The sequence below is a fragment of the Coenobita brevimanus genome, chromosome 81 (genome assembly GCF_032717465.1).
Source record: "Coenobita brevimanus isolate Jiangsu-jjx chromosome 81, ASM3271746v2, whole genome shotgun sequence".
Taxonomy (NCBI): domain Eukaryota; kingdom Metazoa; phylum Arthropoda; class Malacostraca; order Decapoda; family Coenobitidae; genus Coenobita; species Coenobita brevimanus.
Window position 1 is genome coordinate 7,448,969 of NC_137034.1, and position 22,042 is coordinate 7,471,010.

Below are 22,042 nucleotides of genomic sequence, written 5' to 3' on the forward strand. Positions count from 1 at the left end.
TATTTGCTTGGGCATGTATTGTCTCAAAGTTGGTAATAGAGAAAATTGTTGACAAAACAGAGCAGACGCTGCAGAGTACGAACCCTTCCATGGGAAGGAATTTCCTTACCAAAAGGCCTCCATTGCAATTGTAAATAGAAAACAACTTGTTCTAATAGCTGTGGAAGACATAGTCGAAGGCTCCCCAAACCCTTGGCTGGTGGAATTCCACAAAAGTACTTAAAATCGAGTGAATTTACCCCGATTTTCCTCTATATATCACCCGGTCTACCTACAGCTGTAAGGGATTTAACAAGCATGGTAAGTGGTAGGTGGTGGCGACCATCATCCGCGCACTTGATGTAGTGCTGCCTACTTCTTCCTTAGCCTTTATCATTCTCTTTCTGTGTCTGCCCTCCTCTCCTCCTATTTCTCCCATCTTTCCTGTCACTTCTTATTGCTTTTCTTTACAGGTGGTTTTACATTGAGTGTCAAGCCAATTGGTTTCCTGTAAGCCAAGAATCCATTTACAATGCTGGGTGGTAACCCTATAACCAAACCATACGTGCTCCCTACGTGTCAACAAGTGGGTTGGCGGAGGGTTAGTGCCCCTCCCCATAAAACAAATACGGTAACTCAAAGTCAAATGGCCACCCCTTACGGGATTATGGCATCTGGCAATAGATAGGTGGATAGATAAGTAAGATCATCAGTGTTTTATTTTGACGTCAATAGAATCATTAAATCAAGCACAGCACTGGCTATGAAATATCTTCCTCTCCATCAGTCATTCCTGGACTGTTTTGCATGTCTAGGTCTGCACCAGTGGGTAACTATGCCCACTTATCTAAGCTCAGGCACCACTCTAGATCTTGTCCTCACATCCGAGAATGATAGAGTAGGAGAAGTTGAGGTAGCGAGTCCCCTGCCCAGCTGTGGACACTGCCCTGTGCTAATACAATATTATTTTCAGGCTGCTGTGGTGACAGATAGCTATTTGCACACCAAGCGCTCCTGGCATAAAGCCAATTACAACAAAATAAATAATCATCTGTGTGAAATAGACTGGCATTTTGAATTCCAAAGCCTGTCAATTGATGCCATGTATGACAGATTGCAGTCCATCCTTAGCCCACTAATTGACCAGTATGTGCCGAATATGCCTAGCACACCTCCCTCACCTCCCAGATCACCTCCCAAGGCCTTAAAAAACCATCGCAGGAAAGCCTGGGAAACATACAAACACTCCAGGAATGTTTATGGAAGACTATCTCCTGAGGCTTCCCGAGCTCTATCACACTACGACTCTCTCAACGACACCTTTCGTAACTACTTTACACACATGCAAATCAGTCACGAAATGTCACTGATTAGAAAACTACAGGTCTCCTCAAAACCATTTCACCAGTACATCAGAAATAAGAAAGTAGGTGTACCCTCAGTAGGCCCCATAAGATTGGACAATGGTGTGTTAACATCAGACTGTACTCAGATGGCAGAAACTTTTGCTACACATTTTTGTACAGTTTACTCAACTCATGCTCCCCACGCTCCCTTCCCTCACCAAACTTTTGAGGGTATCCTCGACACAGTGACCCTGTCCTTGCAAGAAGTGAGAAATAGGCTCGCAGCACTGGACCCGAACACCAGTATGGGACCTGATGGCCTCCACCCCAGTCTTCTGAAATATTGCCAAGCCTTAGCATTACCCTTGTTTTTGATATTTCAAAAGTCTGTCACCATTGGTAAATTGCCACATGATTGGAAAAAATCCATTATCATTCCTATATTCAAGAAAGGCTCTCGACACAAACCTCTTAACTATAGGCCTATTAGCCTAACCTCTGTCTGCTGCAAAACCCTGGAGAGATTCATTACAGAGGCATTATACAACTACCTTGACACTAATGGAGTGCTGTCAAATGAGCATTATGGATTCAGACAGGGTAGAACTGTAGATGACCAGCTGTTACTCGTGTATAACGATGTTACGTCGTGGATGGATGCTGGATATGTTGTGAATGTTGTCTTGTTTGACTTTAGCAAAGCCTTTGACATAGTCAACCATTCGATACTCACTGACAAGCTGAGGCTACTTGGGGTCAGTGGTTCCTTGCTAACTTGGATCTCTGACTTCCTGTCCGGCCGCACCATGCAAGTGTCTGTGTCTGGCTGCGCCAGTTCCTCAAGGAATGTTCTCAGTGGTGTTCCCCAGGGATCTGTTCTAGGCCCCTTGCTCTTTCTGGTATATATAAACTTTCTACCCTCATACATACGCTCCAAATGTAAATTCTTTGCTGACGACATGAAGATTTACCTCAAGTTGTGCCAAAACACTTGTTCCACATTAGCTGCAGATATAAGTACATGCCAAAAGGACATTGATATGGTCTACAGTGTCACTGAGTCCTGGGGTTTACATTTTAATCTTGACAAGTGTACTGTTCTGCGATGTCAGAGAGGCCCAGTAGACTGGAATTCTAGTGGCGCACTTCAGTACTATCACATGAACAACACCAGGCTCTCCGTAGAAACTACACACAAAGACTTGGGTATCTTGGTTGACAGTTCACTAAAATTTCATTCGCATATAAGAAATACTGTAAAAAAGGCAGCAGGCCTGTCAAATAATTTACTTAGGTCCACCCTCTGTTGAGACCGAGATTTTATGTTGACTTTATACAAATCCCACATCAGACCCATCATGGAGTTTGGCTCCACTGTATGGAACACAGGCTACCACGGAGATCAGAGGCTCCTGGAGTCTGTACAGCGCAGATGGACTAAGCTAATCAATGGCCTGTTCGAACTCAGTTATGCTGACCGTCTGAAAAACCTGGGCCTGTATTCTGTAAGAGGGAGACTGATCAGAGCTGACCTCATTAAATGCTGGAAAATCTTCCATCGCCAGTCCACAATTGCACCGCCTGAGCTCTTTTCTCTTCCTTCGTTAACTCACACCAGGGGCCATAGATTCAAGGTGGCCAAGCCCCGCACTTCGGTTGAGTGTAGACGCAGGTTTTTCAGCATCAGATGTATAGACCTCTGGAACTCTCTTTCAGATGATGCTGTTAGCGCTGACTCAGTTGCATCATTTAAAAAATCCCTCCACTCACAACTAGATCACATCCTGTTCGACTATATTGAATAACTACGACTCTTAATTCGAAGTCCTTCAAGTAGTGCAACTACCGTGCATATGGCACAAAACTCAGCCTCTAATCAATAGTCTATTCTGATGATGATGTATATAGGAAACGCGGCTGGCGTGCCAGCAGGTATGGGCTGCCCTACTTCTTGAAGAGCAGATTCCTACCGAGCCATACTGTTAATTGTAGTAGGGTAGTCAACCAGGTGAGTAAACCAGGTGAGTAAACATATGGACCTGTATTCATATTTTTAACCTTTTTCATCAAATGTAGACATTTGAAGAAGGCATTTAGAGAAGCATTTCAGACATTAAAATAGCATTTAAAGTGTACAAAGAGGAAGTATGGAGCGTAAGCCTGTATATTGCATATATATCCTTTATCATTCTTTTTCTGTGTCTGTTCTCCTCTCTTCATATTTTTTCCATCTTTCCTGTCTCTTCTTATTGCTTTTTTTTCCTTTACGGGTGGCTTTACATTGAGTGACAAGTCAAGTGGTTTCCTGTAAACCAAGAAACATTTACAATACTGGGTGGTAACCAAATAACCAAACCATACGTGCTCCCTACGTGTCAACAAGTGGGTTGGTGGAGGGTTAGTGCCCCTCCCCGTAAAACAAATAACTCAATGTCAAACGGCCACCCCTTACAGGATTATGGCGTCTGGCAATAGATAGATAGATAGAGCTTCTTGGTTCTGTTAACTTTTCAGCCAAAAATATAATTACAGTACAAGATTTTGATCCGTTTTTTCCGTATTTTAGCCAATTGGAAGACACTTTTCTTCAAAGGCATTTTCGTCACAAATTGGTTTTATTTTAGCCTTGAAGATAAATCAAACTAACCTTACCAGACCTAACCTTCAAGAGTAAAATAGAAATAATTTGCAGCAAAAATGCTGTAGAAGTAAAGTGTTTTAGAATTGTCTAAAATTCCGAAAAAAAGGGATCAGAATCTCGGAACTGTGTTTTGGGTTGAAACTATAATTTTACCACATTTTTTGAGGGGGTATTATTGTAGTTTCAGCAAAAAACAGAATTACGAGATTTTGGTCAGTTATTTTGGTATTTTAGACAAATCATAGACAGTTCTGTGGCATTTTTGTCACGGTTTATTTTCTTTTTACTCTTGAAGGTTAAGTTAGGGAAGGTTATTTTCAAGAGGAAAATAATGGTAACATTGATTTGCGACAAAAATGCCATAGAAGAAAAGTGTCTTAGAATTGTCTCAGTACTGAAAAACAGATCAAAATCTCCTACCAGTAAGTCTGTTTTGGCTGAAACTATAATTTTACCTTTTTTTTTTTTCAATGAATCATGCAGGCTCTGTGTGAAAACAATCTGGTATGGTTTTGGGGATATGTTTCTTCTCTTTTTGATAGTTTGCAGCAGCTGCTGACAAGTACTTAACATGTTTTGGCATTTAGTGTCCAGGTCTTAGAAAACATCAGCTGTTCCATGGCCAGTATCAATACAGGGATTCCTTAAGAGGAAGCATGGCATCATTTGATTGATTGTTTCCTTACGGATCTACACTTTCTTCTGAGGTCAGGATGATGATACCAGTATTTTTCCTTACATATTTGTATTAGATATTCAGCAATGTTATGTCTGTTGTTTACATTTTTTATAACCTTGTTTTATGGTCTACTGTACTGTACTCTCTTTTGAGGAAATGAAATCCACACTAGCCCAAGAACTCTGAATATTATTTCTGTGCTTGGCCTTGATAATGCTGGCAGAGCAACATTAATTTGAGAAAGTTTTGGATGATATTACCCATTTGATTGATTGATTGATTATTTCAGGGTCTCCTCTCTCTTCTGAGGAAACTGAAATCAGCACCAGACCAAGAACTCCGAATATTATTACTCGGGCTCGATAATGCTGGAAAAACAACACTACTTAAGAAACTGGCCTCGGAAGACATCACCCAGACAACGCCCACTCAGGGCTTCAATATTAAATCTGTCCAGTCTGATGGGTTCAAGCTGAACGTGTGGGATATTGGTGGGCAGAGGAAAATACGGCCATATTGGAGGAATTACTTTGAGAATACTGATGTTTTAGTAAGTAACCTGTGGAAGTAGTTTGAAAGTGTGGAGAGATTGATAAGGAGAATGTATATGCGTGAAAGGAGAGGCTGAGGATGAGTTGGGAGGATTGGGTGAAGTATATGAGAACGGGTGATGCAAGTTTGAGGGAGAGCAGCCTGATGGCAAAGGACAGGTTGGTGTGGAAATGATTTGTTTTGGGCCTTTCTGGAATTAATGTATCTGGCAATGAATAAATAGGCAGTAAGGAACAAAAGTTCGCCTATTATTTCATGTCTTCTACTGCTCATATTCTTATTCAGGCCAGTATTCCCAAACTGAGAGAGGCATGGCTTATTTATGTTCCCATAGGTATGAACATGTACCTAATAGTTCACTTCTACCGCTCACCTCAGGCTGCAGGCTAATATACCTAAGCTGCGAGAGGGTTGGTAGCTGTTTCTCTGTACATGCATACAAAAGTTTACCCAATATTTCACTTCACCATCATCCACTCACTTGATGTAGTGCTGCCTACTTCTTTCTTAGCCTTTGTCATTCTTTTTCTGTGCCTCCCCTCCTCTCTTCCTATTTCTCGCATCTTTCCTTTCACTTCTTATTGCTTTTCTTTCCTTTACAGGTGGCTTTACATTGAGTGACAAGCCAAATGGTTTCCTGTAAGCCAAGAAACCATTTACAACGCTGGGTGGTAACCATATAACCAAACCATACGTGTTCCCTACGTGTCAACAAGTGGGTTGGTGGAGGGTTAGTGCCCCTCCCCTTAAAACAAATAACTCAAAGTCAAATGGCCACCCCTTAAGGGATTATGGCGTCTGGCTATAGATAGATAGATAGATAGATCTGCTGTTCACTTTCCTCTTCTGGCTAATATTGCTAACCTGAGAGAGGCCTAATATGTTTCTGTGCCCATGAGACTGATTGTATGGTACCGTTTTTTTATTCACTGTTAATTTTTCAGATATATGTCATTGATAGTGGTGACAGAAAGCGCTTTGAGGAAACTGGTCAAGAGCTGGGAGAGATTCTTAGTGAAGAAAAGCTTGCAGGTAAATTTTTTGTTTCAGCATTAATACCTGGATGAAGTCATATATTAGTAAGACATATGAAGCAGTTACAGTGCAATTGCTTTCTTACTCACAAACTTTTGGAGTTACAAAATTTTTATGAGAAGAATTTGTTGACTTATTTTTACACTGACATCAATAAAATACTGTATTACATAGTGACTGCAGTATTAAGACAATGATGATAATGATCGGATTTACTCAAAGCAGTTGGTACGGCAGTGTTATGTCAATGCTAACTATGTTCATCCATCCATCCATCCGTCATCTAAACCTGTGTTGCCCCATGAGGAGCGTAGGAGCACAGGGCTAGGCAAACTGGTACTAACATTTAAGATGAGAGTGACCAGCCTCACTCATCCCTGAGTGGCATTACATGAGCAACAAACCCCAACCACCCCTTGGATAGGAACCGACAAAGGCTCAATTTGGTTGGAGCGCCTTAATTACCCACATAACCAGCAGGTGCCATAGTAGTAGTAGTAGTAGTAGTTGTTCTCTAGGCAGTCTGGCCCAACAGCCCCGAGTCCCTAAGGAAGGTCACGGCCGAGATTGTGCTTTTCCACAGAGCTCTCAAGGAGTGTATGTTGTGCTGTTGGTGTAGGTGATTGTGTGCAATGCAGTCTTCCATAATGTACGTAATAGTATGGGGTGCTGTATTGCATTCTGGACAGGCATCAGCAATGGAGTCATCCAGCCTCTTCCGATGACTTAAGAGGGCTGGATGATGCCCACATCTCAGTCTGGCCATGTGGACCCTGTCCTCGCGAGGGAGATAGGATTCAGAAGGGTGGATATCAGGAGGTCGTGCATGCAACTGTGTGTTGTCTTTAATTGACTGAATGGAGCGGGAAGTGATTTGAGTATGGATATGCTCCTGGAAGGTGGTCTGAGGCAGGTGAGGGGGGAGAGATGACAGTATTTGTGTATGATATTGTGTGCTGGGTGTTGTTTTGATGTTCCTTTGTGTGTTTGGATATGGTGCCATGTAGTGTAGTGGATGGTGTTAGTTTTTGGAGGCTTTGGTGAGAATTTGGGTGCCTCTCATGTCTAGATGATCCTTGACTTTGAGGACTTTGGCTTCATGGTGTAGTTGGTCTGTGGCTGTAGTGGCTATGCAGCCTGTGATTATTTTTTGGGCCGTGTTCCGTATGGTCTGCAGGGTGTTGTAGTGTGTTTTAGTGAGGTTAGAGGCCCAAGCAGGGCTTGCATAATTCATCAATGAATGTATATATTGTTTGTATACTGTCGTGGTGGTTTCTTTGTTGTGTTCAAATGTTGTATGGGCAAGTGACTTCAAGGCATTGAGTCTTGGTGTTAATTTATCTTTAATGTTTGTGATGTGTTGTTTAAATGACATTGATGTATTGTATGTTACTCCAAGGATTTTGTGTGTGTGTTCTTACCTTACCTACCTTACCTAATTGTATCTTTACAGGAATGAGTCAAGCTCGTACTGTCCCGTGTCTTAAACCATATTTATCGTACATATCCTTAAATTTGTGAATTGTTTTGGCACACACCACTTCATTCGGTAGTGCATTCCATTGGTCAATTGCTCTGTTTGGGAAACTGAATTTCCTTACGTCTTTATCACCTCTCTTCTTATGCAGTTTTTTGCAGTGTCCTCTTGCTGATGCTTCTCCATGTGTTAAGTAATCATTTATGTCTATTTTCTCCTTTCCTGATATGCACTTATATAGCATTATCATGTCACCTCTTTTCCTTTGCTCCTGTAGTGTTGGTAGATTCAGTTTATTTGGTCTTTCTTCGTAGCTTAGGTCCCTTAAGCTTGGTATCCATCTTGTAGCGGCCCTTTGAACTTTTTCAATCTTGTCTATATGCTTTTTGAGATGAGGACTCCAGACTACTGATGCATATTCTAGGGTTGGTCTAATGAATGATGTTATTATCCTTCTTAGCATGTCTTCATTTATGTATGTGAATGCTATTCTCATATTTGCAAGCAGTGTATACATGTTCCGTACCTTCTCGCTGATGTGGTCAGCCAGAGATAGTCTGTTACTGATGATCACACCTAGGTCTTTCTCTCTTTCTGAGGTGTATAGGGTTTTATTTCCTAACTTATAATCCCAATCAGGTCTTTTTCCACTTTTACCAAACTTGATTACATGACACTTGTCCACACTGAATTCCATTTGCCATGTACTAATCCATTCATGAAGTTTATTTAATTCTTCTTGTAGCTCTTTACAAGAGTCTGTGTTAGTAATTCTCCTTTGTATTTTTGCATCATCTGCAAACATATTCAGATAGCTCTCATTTCCAGTGTTACTGTTTATATCATTTATATACACTAAAAACATGATTGGTGCCAGCACTGAACCCTGTGGTGCTCCACTAGTCACTTCTTTCCATGATGAGTAGATTCCTCTTAGTACTGTTCTCATTTCTCTTTTTATGAGAAAGTCTTGCATCCAACAAAACAGTTTGCCTCGAATTCCTCCTTGATGGTACAGTTTCCATAAAAGTCTTTGGTGTGGTACTGTGTCAAAAGCTTTCTTGAAATCTAAATAGATACTGTCCACCCATCCTTCCCTTTCCTGTATTGTGTTTGTTACTCTGTCATAGTAGCTCAACAGATTAGTAACACATGATTTTCCTTTTCTGAAACCAAACTGTCTTTCTGTTATCATATTGTGTTCTTCTAGATGGTTTACCCAAGCTTTTCTTACAATTTTTCTAATACCTTGCTTACAACATTGGTCAGTGATACTGGTCGGTAGTTGAGTGGATTTTGTCTATTTCCTTTCTTGAATAAGGGGACAATATTTGCTTTTTTCCAAATATCAGGTAGTTTACCTTGATTCAAGGATTTCTTGAAAATTAAAAATAATGGTTTACTTAACTCCTTTGCACATTCTCGTAGTACCCAACATGAAATTTCATCAGGACCACTTGCTTTTCCTCTGTCTAATCTACTTAACTCCTCCTGTATTACTTTTTCTGCTATTTGTATATCTGGTAGTATGTGTGGACATGCATGTTCCACATAGTCCCTCTCAAAATTTTTTTCTTCTGTAAAAACTAATTGGAAATTCTTATTTAGTGCTACACAAATATCCTTCTCTTGTGTATAAATGATTCCCTCGTCCGTAATTGATTGTATTATATCTTTTACTTTGGTTTTGCTTCTGATATAGCTGTAAAACAGCTTTGGTTGATCACTACTTTTATTTATTATATCCTCCTCAAACTGTTTTTGGGCTTCCCTCCTTATTCTTGTATAATCGTTTCTTGCCTGTTTGTAATTATTATACGCCCTTTCACTATTATGTCTTCTGTATCTATTCCACAACAAATCTCTTCTTTCTTTTATGTTTTACATTCTGTATTGAACCATTTCTGTATTTTCTTATCTGCTTCTTTGTGCTGTGGGATCTACTTCTGGACTCCTATTTCATAAAATTCATAGAATTTTTTATATACAGCATTTAAATCTTGTCCTCTAAGCTCATTTTCCCAATCAGCTTCTAAGAAATACTTCTTTAGGTCTTGATAATTTCCCTTTTTATAGTTTAGGCTCTTTTTGTAACTGTCATTGCTGTTTACTATGTCATATGCTATCTTGAAGTTATAATTTAGTACTGCATGATCGCTTTTGCCGAGTGGAGGGTGATATATTAAACTGTCAATATCATTTTCTTGCCTAGTAAATATTAGATCTAGCACTGAAGGTACATCAAGTCCTCTTTTTCTGGTGGTTTCCCTCACATGTTGCGTTAGGAAGAACTCTTGTACGAGATCCAGGAGGTTTTGGTCCCAACAGCTTTCTTGGCCAATTATATCTAGATTATTCCAATTTATACTTGTATTGAAATCCCCAGTCAGTATAATTCTTTCTGATTTCTCTTCCATTTTATGTAGCAATGACCTTAAACTCTGAATTGTACTCTCTGCCAGGTCCTCATATTCATCTCTTTCCCATGTGTTTGATCTGGGTGGCATGTACAAATTGGCTACAATTACTTTACCTTTAGATGTGTTGATCTCTACTTCAATCAGTTCTACTTGTGATGGTATATCTAGTTTTATTTCATTGACTTTTAGATTTTTCTTAGTTAATATTATAATTCCTCCTCCTTTTTTTAAATTTCTGTCTCTTCTCATATATTGTATTCCTCTAAGTTTAGTATGTCATTGGATAACCTTGGTGTTAATTTTGTTTCAGTTAGCCATATTATTTTGTGGTTCATTTTCTCTGACATGATCATTCATCTCTAGTAATTTAGATACCATTCCATCCACATTTGAGTACATCAACTTTATCTTCTTGTTTATATACTTGTCATGACGTGGTTCTACTACCTTCCTCCTTTTTATTCCATCCTGTTTGTGTACCACTTTCGTACCTGCAATCCTATTACTTTGTAAAAAAAACTTCTTCTTCTCCTCTTCTGATCTTCCCTCATTTTTTGTTTTTGCTTCCTCCCTTTTCTCTTTCAGTAATTCCAGTTCCTCTTGTGTTAGGCATCTTTTTATCCATACATTTTTGAACTCCTCTTTTTCCATAAGATTCTTTGCATTTTTTAGTATCTCTTCCACAGTGTTTACACTCTGGAAAGTCACCTTTAGAGGTCTTGTCTTGCTTTTCTCATATTTCCCTAACCTTTTGTGTTCCTCTATGTCTTTACTACAGATTTCCTCTGATACTTCCATCAGTAAGCTCATTACATTTGCCATCTCCTTTTTGTCTCTTGTGATCTTGTTTTTTAGATCTTCCTCTTCTATACCAGTGATTACTATAGATTTGTTTATATCTACTGAATCTCTGACTAACTTTGGATTGTTTTGGATTATTCTTTTCACTTCCTTTTTAATGCTTTTTTCCTCCACCCTTGTTTCTAAGTCTTTCTTTACTTTCACCATTTCAGCATACGTGGTTTCCACATCATTTTTGTAGCTTTGCACAGCTTCATTCACCTGTGTTATCTTCTCCTCATTATCACTGCTTTGGTCAGTAAGACTGCTTACTTGCCTAATTGTCTCTGTGTCATTTTTTAAATCTTCCATAACACTCTCGTGATTGACTACTGTACTTGCCATTTCACTCACTTTCTTCCTAAGTGTACTCAATTCCACTGTTAGTTCACTGATGGTTGTGTCTTTCTTATTGGCCTCCCTTCCTAGTTTTTCTATTTCTTCCTTTTGCAAGTGCATCTGCTTCTTTATTTCATCAATTTCATTTTTGAAAGCCATTTCTAGTTTGTTTACACGTTCAACCAGTCTATTGTGAGTCTCCACTTCAACCAGTTCTTGGTAGAAATCATCATTTTGCTTTTTACTTTTATCCCTTTTCTTTTCCAAATTTGCTTTACTAAAGTATGTATCCATTTTGCAATACTAAAAGTGCAAAGTATATACTTACAATCCCCGTGTTGTTGTAGTCTAAACAAACCTCAGATGACTCAGCATTATTCTTTCGTCTTGTTTTTCTTTCCTGTTTGAACAAGTCTTGTTTAAACTTATTATTTTTTTTCCTTTTAATAATGAAAAATCATTTAGTCTAACCTAGTGCATGTGTGTGTGTGTGTGTGTGTGTGGCAGTAGAGTGTTGTTTATGGTGAGGTATGGAATGTGACTGTGTTCTGCTGTCCAGTTTGTTAGAAAGGTCACTTTAGATTTGGCTGGGGCTGTTTTGAGCCTGTTGTGGTGAACCATTCATGTAGTGTGTTGAGGTAAGGTTGGAGGATGTGTGCGGCTGTGTTTGCATTTTTGTGTGTACATGTAAGTGTTATGTCGTCTGCATAGGAGGTGGTATTTATGTATGGTGTGTGGGGTGTGGGTATGTCGTGCATGTATAGGTTAAAGAGTGAAGAGGATAAAACAGATCCTTGGGGGATGCCATTTGTGAAGTTTCTGATGTTCAAAGACTGACCGGCGAATGTTACATGTGCACATCTGTCTGCTAAGTAGTTTGCTAGCCATCGTTTTGTGTTACTGTGCATGTTTGTGTTGAATATTTTGTTTGTGAGGTTGTGGCGAGGGATTGCATCAAAAGCTTTACCAATGTCTAGAGTGACAAGGAGTGTTCTGTGTGGTGGCCTAGTTGAATTCATGCCATCAAAAACTCCGTGTAAAGTCTATAAGAAGAGTGTTTGTGGAGTATAGTGGCCTAAAATCATGTTTTGATGGGGCTGGGGGGTGAGGTATAACTAGTTGTAGTACCAGTCATTCAGTGATTTTGGAGGGAGTGCAGAAGAGTGTGATGGGATGGTGTGAGGAAGGTAACGTGGGATCTCAGTTGGGTTTGGGGATAGTGATGAGCATGTCATGCTTCCAGATGTTGGGTATTATGTTGTGTGAGTAGCTGTAGTTTGATATGTTGGTGAGTGCTTGTATGCCTGGTGGTCCAAGGTGTTTAAGGTGTATGTTGCTTATGTTGTCTGGTCCACAGGCAGATGAGTGCTTGAGGTTGCTAATGATGTGCTTCGTCCTGTTGTAAGTGAAAGGTGCGAAGTCTGGATCTGTGGGGAACTGTCTCTTATGTCGGATGACACGTTGGTCATCGCGATGGGGGTTTAGATGGCTGACATGTGAAAAGTGATTGATGAGGGGGTAGGGGGGTTTCAAGAATACTCCCCCAGTATCCCTGCTTGTCGTACGAGGCGACTAAAAGGGTTGGTGGTGGGTTAGTGCCCCACCCCGTAAAAAGAACTAACTAAAAAAGCAAATAAAGCGCCTCGGACCCGGACGGACCATACGTTGACGACTAAGGAACGGACAAAGGACATTCTGAGAGTAGGAACGTGGAATGTGAGAGGAGTGAATGATGAAGTGAAAGAGAGAGAGATTGTCCAGGTGCTTGAGGATGCAAAAGTGGATATATGTGGATTGACTGAAACTAAATGGAAAGGTGAAAGGATGAGAGAATGGGAATACGGGGTAGGTATATGTGCGGGAGTCAGTGAGGATGATGAGAGGGCAAGAGAGGGAGTATGTCTGATGATAAGCAAGAAGTGGAAGGAGAATATAAGAGAGTATGGAACAGTGGGTGCAAGGATTGTATGGGTGAGGATGAAAGTAGGTATACAAGCATGGGCGATTGTATGTGTGTATGCTCCAACTGAGGATCGAGTGGCAAGAGTGAAAGATGAGTTTTGGCGAGAGTAGAAGCATGTATGGACAAGTTTGAGAGGAGCGAGAGAGTGCTGTTGATTGGAGACATGAATGGCAAAGTCGGGAATGTACGAGTGGATGGAGTGGTTGGTCAGTGGGGTGTGCCAGCGGAAGTAGATGGGAATGGTAGTGCTTTGGTGGACATCTGTGCTGGTAAGGGGTTGGCAATAGCCAACACCTACTTTCGACATAAGATGATCCACCGGTATACATGGAGAGTAATGAGGAGGATGGATGGTGAACTTGTTGAACGAAAGGCAATGATAGACTACGTGTGTGTGGATGAGCGAATGAGAAGACAAGTGTTGGATGCAAGAGTGTGGAGAGGGTGGGGGAATGGAGTCTCGGACCATCACTTAGTGATGGCCAAGGTAGAGCTGCAAAGAAAGTGGTTGAGGAGGCGAGGGGAAGACAGGAGGAAGCAGCTCCTGTGAGAAGAGTGGAGAAATTGCAAGATAGTGAGAAGAGGACAGAGTATAAGAGCATAGTGGAAGAAAGATTGGGAAGGTATGAGCTAGAGCAGATGGAAGGGGTGGAAGACGTATGTAAGATATTCACGGAAGAGATAAGCGCAACGTGTGAGGCAGTTTGTGGAGTGAGGAGGAGATGCAAGGGTGTGCAAGGGACAGCATGGTGGAATGATGAGGTGAAACGAGCTGTGGAACAAAAGAAGAAGGCATATGGTGAATGGTTGGCGAGTAGAGGTAGGGGAGAAGATGAGAGAGAGAAGAGAGAGGTATATGTGAGCAGGAGAAGGGAGGTTAAGAGACTGGTGAAGGAGAGTAAGAAGAAAGTGGATGAAGAGTTTGGGAGGAATCTGAGTGTGAAATGGAGGGAGAGTAAGAAATTGTTTTGGAAGGAGGTAAAGAAAGTAAGGCAGTGTGAAAGGGGAAATAGTAGGGGAGTGAAAGATAGGAATAATAGATTGTTGGTGGAGAAAAGAGAGAAATTGAGGAGATGGAAGGAGCACTTTGAGGATTTGTTGAATGTAGAGAGTGAGAGCAGTGTGAGTATAAGTGGTTGGGGAATGGCTGGGAGAAGAAGAGATGAGAGGAGGGAGGAAGAGATCAGTAGGTCGGAAGTAGTGGAAGCGATGAAGAAGATTAAGCTGGGAAAGGCCCCAGGAATTGATGGAGTGTGTGGTGAAATGCTTAGGTATGGGGGTGAGATTGTTGTGGAGTGGATATGGAAGTTGTGTAGATTGGCTTGGGAAGAGGGAAGGGTTCCAGAGGACTGGAAATCAGGTATAATTGTTCCTCTGTACAAAGGAAAAGGGGAGAGAGAAGTATGTGGTAACCACAGGGGTATTTGCCTTCTTAGTGTGACTGGTAAAATATATGGTAGAATACTCATTGATAGGGTTAGGCATATGACAGAGGAGCTAGTTGGAGAAGAACAAGGGGGATTTAGGAAGGGAAAAGGGTGTGTAGATCAGATATTTGTTCTAAGATGTTTAGTGGAGAAGTATCTAGAGAAGGAAGGAAAGTGTACGCTGCCTTCATGGACTTGGAGAAAGCTTATGACAGAATAGATAGGAAAGGTATGTGGAAGGTATTAAGAATATAAGGGAGTGGAGGGGAAATTGTTGAGTGCTGTGAAGAGTATGTACGAGGGAGCTAGGGCTACGGTGCGAGTGGATGGTGAGCTGAGTGAGTTCTTTGATCTCAATGTGGGACTGAAACAGGGGTGCGTAATGTCTCCATGGCTGTTTAATATATATATGGATGGGGTCGTAAAGGAGGTACAAGGTAGGGCAGTGGATGTGGGGGTGGCCCTAATGAATGAGAGTGAGTTTTGGAAGCTTCCGGTGTTGCTATTTGCTGATGATACAGTATTGTTGAGTGAAGATGAATGGGAGTTGCAAGGTTTGGTGAATGAATTTGGGACAGTGTGTAGGAGGAGGAAGCTGAAAGTTAATGTAAACAAAAGTAAAGTTATGGTGTTTGAGAGGAATGAAGTCACAGAGTGTGCAGTGAGGTTGGATGGTGAGGATATGGAGAATGTGAGTGCATTCAAGTACTTGGGTAGTGTGATGAGTAAGGATGGAACTTTGGGGGATGAAGTACGTGGAAAGGGTACAGCAGGGGAAGGAAGGTTGTTGGCACACTGAAAGCAGTGATGAGAAATAGGAGGTGAGTATGGAAGTTAAGAAGTCACTGCATGATGGTATTGTGATCCCTACCCTGACGTATGGAAGCGAGGCGTGGACCTTGCAAGAGGGGAACAAGTCAAGAGTGAGAGCAGTGGAAATGAGTTACTTGAGAGGAGCATGTGGAGTGACATGGAGGGACAGGTTGACGAATGAAGAAGTGAAGGAACGTTGTGGGGTAGATGTGGATGTGGTTGAAAAGATTAGGAGAAATACACTGAGGTGGTTTGGACATGTGGAGAGGATGGAGAATGAAAGACTGACTAAGAGGGTGTATGTAGGTGAGGTGGAGGGAGGGAGAGGGAGGGGTAGACCGAGGATGAGGTGGAGGGATGGAGTTGAGAGGTATATGAGGGAGGGGGGGGTGAGTTGGGGGGAGGGGAGTCAAATGGTGGGTGACAGAGTGACTTGGAGGCGTTTTGTCTGCGGCCACCCTTTGCGGGATTAGGGCGTCGGGCTATAGATAGATAGATAGTTTGCTTGTTGTTCATTTGAAAGTATGGTGTCTGTTGTTGTGATAGCAGCATGTGATTGTGTAGTGTTGCTGTTGGAGAGTGTGATGCTTTTTAGTGTTTTGTAGAGTTTGCTGGTGTTTGTTTTGTGATCTAGTGTTTGGAGATAATTATTCCAGTTTAGTGTTTGCTGTTCTGATATTTTATTGTTTATTTGAGTGTTGATTTCTTGTATTTGTTGTATGGTGTCTTGTGTATGGGGTGTTTGGGATTGTCGTAGTGTGTCCCGTTGATTGATGAGGCCTTGAATTTTTGGTATGAAGTTGGGATTTTGTCTCTTTCTGTTGCCTCTAGGGATGTGTCTTTTGTCTGCATTTTGAATAATTGTATTGAAAGTGCGCACAACGGTGTTGATGTTTGTGATGGCTGTACTGTTTAATGTTTCAAAGTGTTTGTTCTGTTTCATTTGTGAAGGCCTCTCAGTTGGCTTTCTTATGATTAGCTAGTGTATATGTGTCTGTGGCCAGCTGGGGTGATTCTGGTTTTGGTAATGATGATGATTGGGAGATGGTCAGAGCCAAGGGTTTTGACCACTCTCCATAGTTTGGTTATATGATTACCATGCAGCGTAGTAAATGGTTTCCTTCTGTACAGGAAACCATTTAGCTTGTCACTCAGTGCAGAGTCACCCACAGACAGAAGGAAGAGGAAAGAAAGGAAACAATGCCATAAGAGGAAAAGAGGAAAGGGCAGCCACCAGAGAGCAGCACTGCATCAAGTGAGTGGATGGTGAGCACCCCCACCTACCAAATACCTATGTTCATAATGTTAAAAAATGATTTGTACCGTACGTATTTGGCCACAGATATTGGTGAAATTTTATTTAAGAACTTTCTGAGTTGCAGCCCAAATCTTAGAACCAATTTAGGTTTTAAGTAGAATACAAGTACCGTAATAGAGCAACTACATTCATAAGACAGGTGTTGTTGCTTAACCGTGGTTTGTCTGGCCGAGCAGGTCCGTTGAGTACAAGTGATCAACTGCCTTTTGTGGAGCTGCCATACAGCTACAATACAGCACATACACCATGTAGGAAACTGGCACCTCCTTGTGGTAGACAGTGCCTTGCCAGGGTTAAACCAGAGTCTTTCCCACCACAGCCGTGGCTCAGTGGGTTAGAGCGCTCCGCTCTGACCGAAGGGTCGGAGGATCGAATCCACCCAAGGGTCATTGGTAGACATCAGGAAGGGCATCCGGTCATAAAATGTTACACGCTCCAGTCCAAAGGTCCTCTACCCAGGGGCAACGCCTTAGCCCTTCGGGGATACCTGGCGTGAAACCATTTTTTTTTTTTTTTTTTCCCCCACCACAGCAAGTTGCAGGGAAATCTGAGGAAGTTTGGCCCTGAATGGACCCCACAGCTGCTCCACCCAGGGTGCACAGGGCCACCACATGTTGGCCCATTGTCAGCATCAGTAGATGTAGTAGCTACTGTGATTGAATTGCTTTATTTAAAAAAAAAAAAAAAAAAAAAAAAAAAAAGAGTTCATTAGCATCCCTTTACAGTAGCACAAGCTTAATTATTGTGCTTATATTTCAGGCGTGCCGGTTCTAATATTTGCCAACAAGCAAGACTTATTCAATGCTGCCCCTGCCTCAGAAATAGCAGAGGGGCTTCAGTTGCATACCATCAGGGATAGAACTTGGCAAATACAGGCTTGTTCTGCAACCACTGGAGAAGGAGTTAAGGTGAGGCTCTGGCATTTATTATATTTTATACAATTGAATCGTGGTAGGTGGGGGCACTCACCATCCACTCACTCGATGTAGTGCTGCTGTCAGGTGTCTGCCCTTTCCTCTCCTCCATCCTTCTTTCCTTCCATCCTCTTCTGTCTTCCTTTCCTTCATTCTTTCCTTGTCCTTTTGCCTACGGTTAACTTTACACTCCCCCTTCTGTCTTTCTTTCCTTCATTCTTTCGTCTTCCTTCTGCCTGTGGGTGATTCTCCACTGAGTGACAAGCCAAATGGTTTCCTGTACACCAGGAAACTATTTACTATGCTGGGTGGTAACCATATAACCAAATTTTGGCACCTGGTGGTTTAATGGGTAATTATTGCACTCCAGTCGGATTGAGCCGGTGAAGGTTTATATCCAAGGGGTAGTTGGGGTTGATTGCTCATGTAATGCCACTCTGGGATGAGTGAGGCTGGTCATTCTCATCTTAAATGTCGGGACCAACTGCCTAGCCCCGGGCCCCTATGTTCCTCATGGGGCAAAGTAGGATTGGATGATGGATGGATGGATGGATGAGGATTTGAGAGGAAGGGTCGGACTGGAATGTAATGGTGTTATGATGAGGAAGGGAAGAATGAGATGGTCTGAGCATATTGAGAGGATGGAGGATGACAGTTGGGTGCAGAAGGTGAGAAGTGTGAATGTTAAGTAGGGTTGTGAGAGGCAGACCGAAAAAGACCTTGGACTTGGTCATAGAGTGCGGCCTCAGGGAAATGGGACTAAATAGGGAGGCTGCCAGAGATCATGTGGAGGGCTGCCATTAGGTAACCAAGGCTGTCGCATGCAAGCGTGTTAGAGCCTATAGAAGTGATGCGATATGATATGGCAACAGTGGGTAGATATATGATGTACACATTTTTCCCCTCCTATATCCAATTTTCTAACACAACTGTATCCATTTTTTTAATTCAACTGTATTTTCTCTGCTATTTATCATTTTCTGGCTGATTAGGTTATATTTTCTCCTCTTTTAATCCATTTTTGTCAACTTGGACTATGTGTTCTCCTTTTATCCACTTTCATTGGCTCTGCTATATTTCCTTTTATCCATTTTCCTCAGCTTGGCTTTATTTTCTCCTCCTCATCAATTCATCCGTATTTTACGCCTTTTTAAAATCCATTTTCATCAACCTGGCAATATTTTCTCCTCTTCATCCTTGTTGGCTTGGCTATATTTGGTGGCTTTCTTTCATTCTGCTAAGTTAGTTGAACCATTGTGTGGTAAGGTTGCCTTGCTTTGCCTGTGTTACTCTTAGACACCCTTTGGTCTCCGATATTGCTGTTTTTTGCTGTATAATGTAGTAGGCGGGAGCACTCACCATCCACTCACTCAATATAATGCTGCTCTCGGGTATCTGCCCTTTCCTCTCCTCCATCCATCTTTCCTTCCATCCTCTTGTCTTTCTTTCCTTCAATCTTTCTTCATCCTTCTGTCAATGAACAACTTTACACTCCCTCTTCTGTCTTTCTTTCCTTCATTCTTTCCTCTTCCTTCTGCCTGTGGGTGACTCTACGCTGAGTGACAAGCCAGATTGTTTCCTGTACACCAGGAAACCATTTACTATGCTGGGTGGTAACCATATAACCAAATTTGGCACCTGGTGGTTTAGTGGGTAATTACGGCTCTCCAATCGGATTGAGCTGGTGAAGGTTTATATCCAAGGATGGTTGGGGTTTATTGCTCACATAATGCCACTCTGGGATGAGTGAGGCTGGTCACTCTCATCTCAAACGTCAGGACCAACTTCCCTAGTCTCGGGCTTCTGTGCCCCTAATAGGGCAACGTAGGACTGGATGATGAATGAATGAAAAATAATGGCCAAAGTTTAGCATACAGTGAGTAGGGTTGGTGGAGGATTAGTGCCCCTCCCTGTAAAACAATTAACTTAGACCCTTGGTCACCCCGTTTGGGATACATGGAGTCTGGTAATGAATGAATGAATGAAAAACAGTTGGTTGCCTGTGCAGGATGACCAAAGATAAAGTGGTGTTCTTGGTGTCTGTTTGTAGATGAGAGAGAGAGAGAAAGAGAGAGAGAGAGAGAGAGAGAGAGAGAGTCTAACATTTATCTTTCTCCACAGGATGGCTTAGACTGGGTATGTAAGAACCTGAAGAAAAAGTAGTTACCTATCATACATAATCTCCATCCATGTCTGTCCAAACTCCAGTCTTACAAGCAGGTAATACCAGGATTGGAAAGGAGATTACATTCTTATGCAGTGCTGTACTCTGTTCACTATAACTTGGCCAAAAATTGCCATATCTGCATCTTGAATTCTGAGCTGTAACAGTGGATTGATTCTGATGTTAGTCATAAAGAAGTGCTGTGGCAAGAATATAAAGCCCAAATCTGAACTTTAGCTATACGTATATTATCATTATGATGCTAGTCACAAGTGCTATGGCAAGGATGTAGAGCCATAGCATTGCCTTATTCTGTTCTTGAAGTACATGAAGCAAGGTACAAAAGGATGAAAATTTGGGCTAAGTTAAGGTGAACAAACTATAGACTAAAACTGTTAGAAATATGGAAGGTGAATATATAAATACATAAGTGTCATATCAGTATTTAAGTAGTGTGTAGTTTATATTATTTATTTTTGCACTCTACATACAGATTTTGCATTAGTTATATTGGTGCCTTGGTGGTCAGTGGGTTAAGGTGCTCCAATTGGATGTAGTCCTTAGGGGTTTGCATCCTGGGGGTAGGGTTAGGTAAGAAACAGAAAATGTAAAAGACAAGAAAATATAGTAATACTGTACTTTCTTTAACACGTATGGGACCACGCAAGGGAAATTTTGTGATCACTATCCGTCCATTGTAACTCTTTAGGTGTATAACACTTCTTGGGAGCTAGAGTTTTATTTTTTACGGTACAGTGTAAGTTTATTTTAATAGACTTACACTCAAAAGCACAGCCATACCAAAACAATTTCCATCTGCACTCTCACTCTGTGCTGAAGAGGGATGCCTTCACATGGTTTACAACTACTAAAGCATTGTTAGTCTCTCACTGTACACTCTAAATGTTCCATGCTTATATCCTTACCATTGGGTGGGGGTGGGTCACCTCTACAAAGCCAGAAGGTGACGTTCCTCGGCTTTAGCTTTACAATACACTCTGTATACTTGGTCAGAGATGTATCTTATGCCTTTTTATTTCCTGAAATATTGGATGAAGCATTTGACAGTGTTCTCCTGCTACTTTCAATTTATGTGTATGCCTGCTATTATTATCAACATCTCATGAGATGGAGGGAAGGGCTGGAGAGATTCAGTATATAAGAGAGGGGTGTGTGAGTTGGAGGGAGAGCAACATAATGAAAGAGGACAGGATGACATGGAGGCAGTTTGATTGTGGCCACTTCTTTTGGGATTAAGGTATCTGGGAATAGATAGAAAAATAAATCATGAGGCTATTGCAGCATTGTGAAGTAAACTATCATTCAGACTGTTTCGTTTTAGAAAGATAACGTGAACAACAGTGCTCATCAGAAACTGTCGAGTACCTGCATGAAGATACTACAGTATTTTTTCTGAGTATACAATTAAAGTCACAACTATCTTCCCAGATCCGTGTGAATATATTTTACAACTGGTGAATTACAGTGAAAACTCTGTCTCTTCTAGTGCATGTTTCAGATGGTTCAATTTTTCCACTATGAATTCATCAAACTTTGGTAAGATACTTATGTCTTTTTCTGTACATACATATGCCGTTACTGCTGTGTTTGTATCCATTGCAGGTGTTGCTACAGTCTGTGCAGTTATATATTGTCATATATAAATCAGTGATCATCTAGTCATGCTGAGCTATGCGCAGTACAATAGTATGTACTCTAATATTTTTTTCCAGTTGTCTATATGGAAGCCTAGTCCCAGGTCCCTACTCTCCAGAGGGGGCAAAATGGGCATGACAGTTACTGTTTACTAGTCAGTTAGGTAAAGGGAGTTGGTAATTTAAGTTATTATAATTTAAGAATAATTTTCCAGCCTACATTTATGTGTTTCTTAATGCTATAAAAGTTTTTAATATCACTCCATTCATAGGTGGGAAAAGAGGTTGTGATGATGATGATGTATTGGTGTTTGGCATTTTGAATACTGTATTTGAGGCATGTAGGTCATTTTGATATTTATTTTGGATATTTATTACCAGTATGTCATACCTTATCTAGTCACTGAGATAGAGTCAGCTAATGTCCAGTGTGTGTGTTTGTATAATGGTATCCCTTAATATTTGAGGTATTTCTGGGCT

The 22,042-nt window shown here is 41.3% G+C and overlaps 1 protein-coding gene across 1 annotated transcript; it reads left to right on the top strand.

The window, feature by feature from the left end:
- The first annotated feature begins 262 nt into the window (after positions 1 to 262).
- Positions 263 to 19,906, top strand: LOC145409515 (ADP-ribosylation factor-like protein 3). Its single transcript, XM_080279907.1, has 5 exons — positions 263 to 300; positions 4,935 to 5,195; positions 6,142 to 6,229; positions 17,589 to 17,737; positions 19,865 to 19,906. The coding sequence occupies exons 1-5, from the start codon at positions 298 to 300 to the stop codon at positions 19,904 to 19,906; spliced, it is 543 nt and encodes a 180-aa protein (XP_080136033.1). The 5' UTR covers positions 263 to 297.
- The last annotated feature ends 2,136 nt before the right edge of the window (positions 19,907 to 22,042 follow it).

Excerpts from the sequence above, each read along its gene's own strand:
- LOC145409515 (XM_080279907.1), top strand. Across the intron at positions 6,230-17,588 it reads TAGTGAAGAAAAGCTTGCAG|GCGTGCCGGTTCTAATATTT; the intron begins GTAAATTTTTTG and ends CTTATATTTCAG. Across the intron at positions 17,738-19,864 it reads CCACTGGAGAAGGAGTTAAG|GATGGCTTAGACTGGGTATG; the intron begins GTGAGGCTCTGG and ends CTTTCTCCACAG.